Genomic DNA, 4,522 nt, shown 5'->3' with positions numbered 1-4,522 from the left:
TTGTTTGGTTCATTTGGATGCTAGGCGGGATGTCCATGGGCTTTGTCTGCGGGGTTACCTTATATTTCTCCAACAACTTGTTTGATTGTAGATGGGGCTTGGGATTATTCTACTTATAGGGCTAGAGCAAGTTGGATAGTTCGAGATCTTCATTCTTCTGAGGTATTGGGAGGAGGTTGTCGGGCTTTTATGGCAAATTCAACGTTGCAGTCTTAGCTTCAGGCCTGTGTTTGGGATTTGGAATTTGCTATCCGTAAAGGCTTCTTCAAATCCGAGTTCATACAGATTGTACGTGCTGCCCTCAGCTCTTTGCTCTTCTTCCTCCTTATGGTCTAATGGAAATTTCTGCTTGGAGGCTCATTCAAGAGTTGCGGGCTTCGGTTCAATCTCTTTTGGTTTGCCAGGTTCGATTGGTTCCTCATTTGTGGGTTACTCCTGCTCACTGGTTGGCTGGTTGTGCTCAGTGTCGTCAGTTGTGATATTTTCTGTTTTAGCTTTAGTTGACAGTTGTTGGGTTTTGTTGTTTTACTTTTATTTGATAGCTCTTTTGTAAAAAAAAAAACAAAAAGAAAAAAAAAATTTAAAATAAAATAAAAACTTTACAATTGTGTATTATGCACTCCTTATTCCACTTATTGTAGTAGTGTTGCGCCTACGTGCCTATAATTAGAAAACATTGTATCTTTAATAAATAAATAAAAGTAAAATATACATACATACATACATACATACATACATACATATACATATATATATATATATATATATATATATATATATATATATATATATATATATGTGTGTGTGTAAAACATATATTTGATATCCATTCTAAAGTTATTATTTAGATCATATAAACACAACATATTTAGCTATCTTTTGTAAATATAAATGAGCATGCCTCCATTAATCTCACTGTTAAACAAAACTTGTATATTGAGTGGCATATTTGTAAATTAAAGCATATAAAATTGTGAAAAATGAATTAAATATTACATACGGGTAAAAAGTAGGGAATCTTGTCAGAATTTTCTGCTTGCAATGTTATCTAATGACCGTTAGATGGTTGATAACTTTTTGTATTTTCTGTATGCTAACATTAACCATGGTTTATCTATCTCGGAGATAAACTTGTACATATATGAAAATACCCCTCGATAAACATGGTTTAATTTGTTTATCTAGGTGGTAAATTTGAATTTTTCTACCTCATTCAAGCCTTGTGTGCTTTCATGTTTGATATGTGCATACCTTCAACCAATTAAGCTCTAAGTAAGAGTATAAGACCATTTATAGTTGTTTCCATCTTCTCTCACTAGTAAGCTAATAAAACAAAATAATTAATAATAATAATAATAATAATAATAATAATAATAAAATAAAAATAAAAATAAAAAAGCTTGAATGTCTCTGATGTTGTAATGTTAGATAATGTACCTTGGCTTGTTTGAATTTTAAGAACACCATTTGCATCATATCTGATCTACTAATGATGATTCCATCAACAAGCCTTGATTAGTAATCCCTTCTAATTGCCTGGTCAACTGTTGTAAAGAGAAGGAGATGCAATAATAATTACATTGATAAACACCAATGACTTTTTTGCTTCTAGTGATTGCTTATATAGTTTTGTAAAGGTATTTAATTATCTAGTTACTTTAAATTATGGTGGGAGCAATTACTTATGCAATTTAATCAACTAATTAAATTAATAAATAAACTCATAGCATAAAGTTTAATAACTTTAATGAAATTTCCCAGTACTAGGATTTAATAAGTAAAATTAAAGATGATGAGTGCAACATTAATATTAGAAAATAATAACATTCTAAATGGAGACTTGATTCACGACTCTTAACACTAAATTAAGACCTCAAAGAGTGATAGAAAATCTTTATAGTAGTGTTAAACATTTATAAGTGATCAATATTGTATAATACAGTACACTTAATTATACATTTAATTCCCTCCTACATATTTGCGTTGATCATTGTTGTAGTCTGTAGCAAAATCTTTAATTTTTTTATAAATAACATATATGAGTGCCCCACATCGGAAAAAAAAGAATAGAGATTTAAACACCTTTATTAAAATTAAGATGGACTCCTCCTTATAGTTTAAGGTAAGATGAAGGACCCTACTGAACCAACACATCTCATAGGTTTAACTAGCTTAGCTCTGCAGATCAACGAACACTTGAGAGTAGATGAGGGGAAGTAAGGGAATCCCCCTACTCCCAAACAAAAGTAGTTGGCGGGGCTCGAATTTGTAACCATAAAGTCACAGGGCTAGTTCCCCACCAACTCCACCAAGCTTACTTGATTGACTCCTCCTCCTCCTATTATCATATATTTTTCAATGTATGAAATTTGATTTGAACTTAAAAATACTTGCATCTAGGGTTGTTCACTGGTCCAAAACCGGACTAGACCAAAGACCGAAATTTAAATTGTAAGAACTAGAGACTTGGTCGGTTAATCAAGGACTGGACCTAAACCGGAGTAGAAAATCGATCCAAAACCTGGACCAGGCCGATTTGGACCAATTTTAGGAATTTTTTTGAAAATTTTCAAAAAAATTTAATAATATTATGAAAAACTTGAAAAAAAAATGAAGGAATTTTTTTTTTTAAAATGACTTTCTTTTTAAATCTAATATAAATTAGCTAATAAATTAAAAATGTATTATTTTAAAGATCTAGTGCATAATTTTAAGTAAACAATTGATCCGGTCTAAGACTGATTTTTATAGGGTTTTTTTACCGAATAGGACCAAAAACTGGAAAAAAATAAATTTGTCAACCCGGAGACCGAACCGATTATATATATATGATCTTCTAAGATAAATAAACTATTTTTCTTCAAAAAAAAAAAGATAAATAAACTGTTTAAATTTTTTTTTTTTTTTTTTTTTTACCGTTTCTAAAACTCAATTGTATATGAGTATTTTCTTATAAATTGTAAGAAAATAACCCCATTTTATAGACAAGAGGCCCCATGCATGCAAATTGTACTGTACAACTTACCACTAGCTTGGCTTCCTTAGACCCCACCATTTAACCTCTTTCCCTTCCATCACCACGCCAACTCCACATACATACATACATAGTCTCCTCTACTTCCTCTTTCTTTCACATTTGCTTCCTTTGATCCCTTCTCTTCCGACCCCCCTCTTTTTTCTTCTCTATTTCAACAACTTCAACCTTCACCTTCCTCTTCTCAAATAATAATAACCCTTTAAACCCAAACAAATCAAAAAAACCAAAACATTCATTATAAATCCATTCCCTAAATAATAATGGACAACGCGGTAGCAACACCAACAACACCCACAACAACAGCTACAACTACAACAAGTTCCCTTGATCAAACTCATGATTTCATGAACGTTGACTCCTTCTCTCAACTTCCCTTCATTCGGCCCGCTCCCACCACCAGCACCACCAAGCTTTCCTCCTCATCCTCCGCCTCCGGTATCCGCCTCTTCGGCATAGACTTCTCCTCTTCCTCCACCACCGCCACCGACAACTCCGACTCTGGAGACAGCAACAACCTTGAAACCTCCAAAGATACAAACAATAACATAAACTCTCTCAATACTTCTACTAATAATAAAGATACCATCAATAACAACAACAATAATACTAGTAGTGAAAGTGGTAGAAAATTCGAATGCCACTATTGTTGTAGAAACTTCCCTACTTCCCAAGCCTTAGGAGGCCACCAAAATGCTCACAAACGCGAACGGCAACACGCTAAGCGGGCCCACCTTCAGTCCGCCATGATGACGGTGGACCCCACGCACCACCACCACCACTTCTACAGCTTAGCTAACAATTACTCAAATCGCGGTACTATCACTAATAACTCTTACTACCCTACATCACTCTCAAACACAAACACCGCTACTAATAACCCTAGATACGCCTACCACCAACCACCGCATCATCCGCCCACAATAAACGGAAGTCCACTCGCTGTGTGGCGAATCCCTTCCGCAGTCCATTCGCATTCATCCCTCCATCAAAGCAACCATCATCTTCATCATAGCAGTTACGCCTCGAGTGGAATTCATCGTGACCGTCCATTGAACCACCCTTTGATTGGTGGATCTCATCATTCTCCCGGGTTTAGTAGTAGCATTGATAGTAATTCAGCTGCTTCTTTAAAAGGTGGTACGAATAATGTTAATATGAATATGAATATGAATATGAACATGAACATGAGTTTGATGAATTCTAGTCATCAAAATCAAGTACGGCGCAACAGTAGTGATCAAGTGAGTTTAGATCTTCATTTGTAATATTAATTAGTAAATTTTTAGTTTATTTATTTTATATACTTACTTATTTTTATGCCATTTAATTTGTTAATTTAATTAGCTAGCTATTGCCTAAGCTTAGCTCAACCAACTGATAATTTGAACACGAATTAGGGTTTAATGAAAAGTGAGTATGTTATTATTCTGCTAATGATGATATAATTAATCCTTCTTCAAAGCTTGACTTCTTTTAGTTTTTTTT

At 33.9% G+C, this 4,522-nt stretch overlaps 1 protein-coding gene across 1 annotated transcript; it reads left to right on the top strand.

Annotated features, from left to right (window-relative positions):
* Nucleotides 1-3,297: 3,297 nt before the first annotated feature.
* Nucleotides 3,298-4,302, top strand: LOC110734152 (zinc finger protein 8-like). The gene has a single exon (XM_021914198.1). The coding sequence runs from the start codon at nucleotides 3,298-3,300 to the stop codon at nucleotides 4,300-4,302; it is 1,005 nt and encodes a 334-aa protein (XP_021769890.1).
* Nucleotides 4,303-4,522: the final 220 nt, after the last annotated feature.

This window comes from Chenopodium quinoa, unplaced genomic scaffold, assembly GCF_001683475.1.
Source record: "Chenopodium quinoa cultivar QQ74 unplaced genomic scaffold, ASM168347v1, whole genome shotgun sequence".
In the NCBI taxonomy this organism is placed as follows: Eukaryota; Viridiplantae; Streptophyta; class Magnoliopsida; order Caryophyllales; family Amaranthaceae; genus Chenopodium; species Chenopodium quinoa.
Note: the sequence above shows the minus strand (reverse complement) of the source record. Positions and strands in the feature narration are given on the sequence as shown.

Coding starts and splice junctions, on each gene's coding strand:
- LOC110734152 (XM_021914198.1), top strand. CDS start 3,298: ATGGACAACGCGGTAGCAACACCAACAACACCCACAACAACAGCTACA.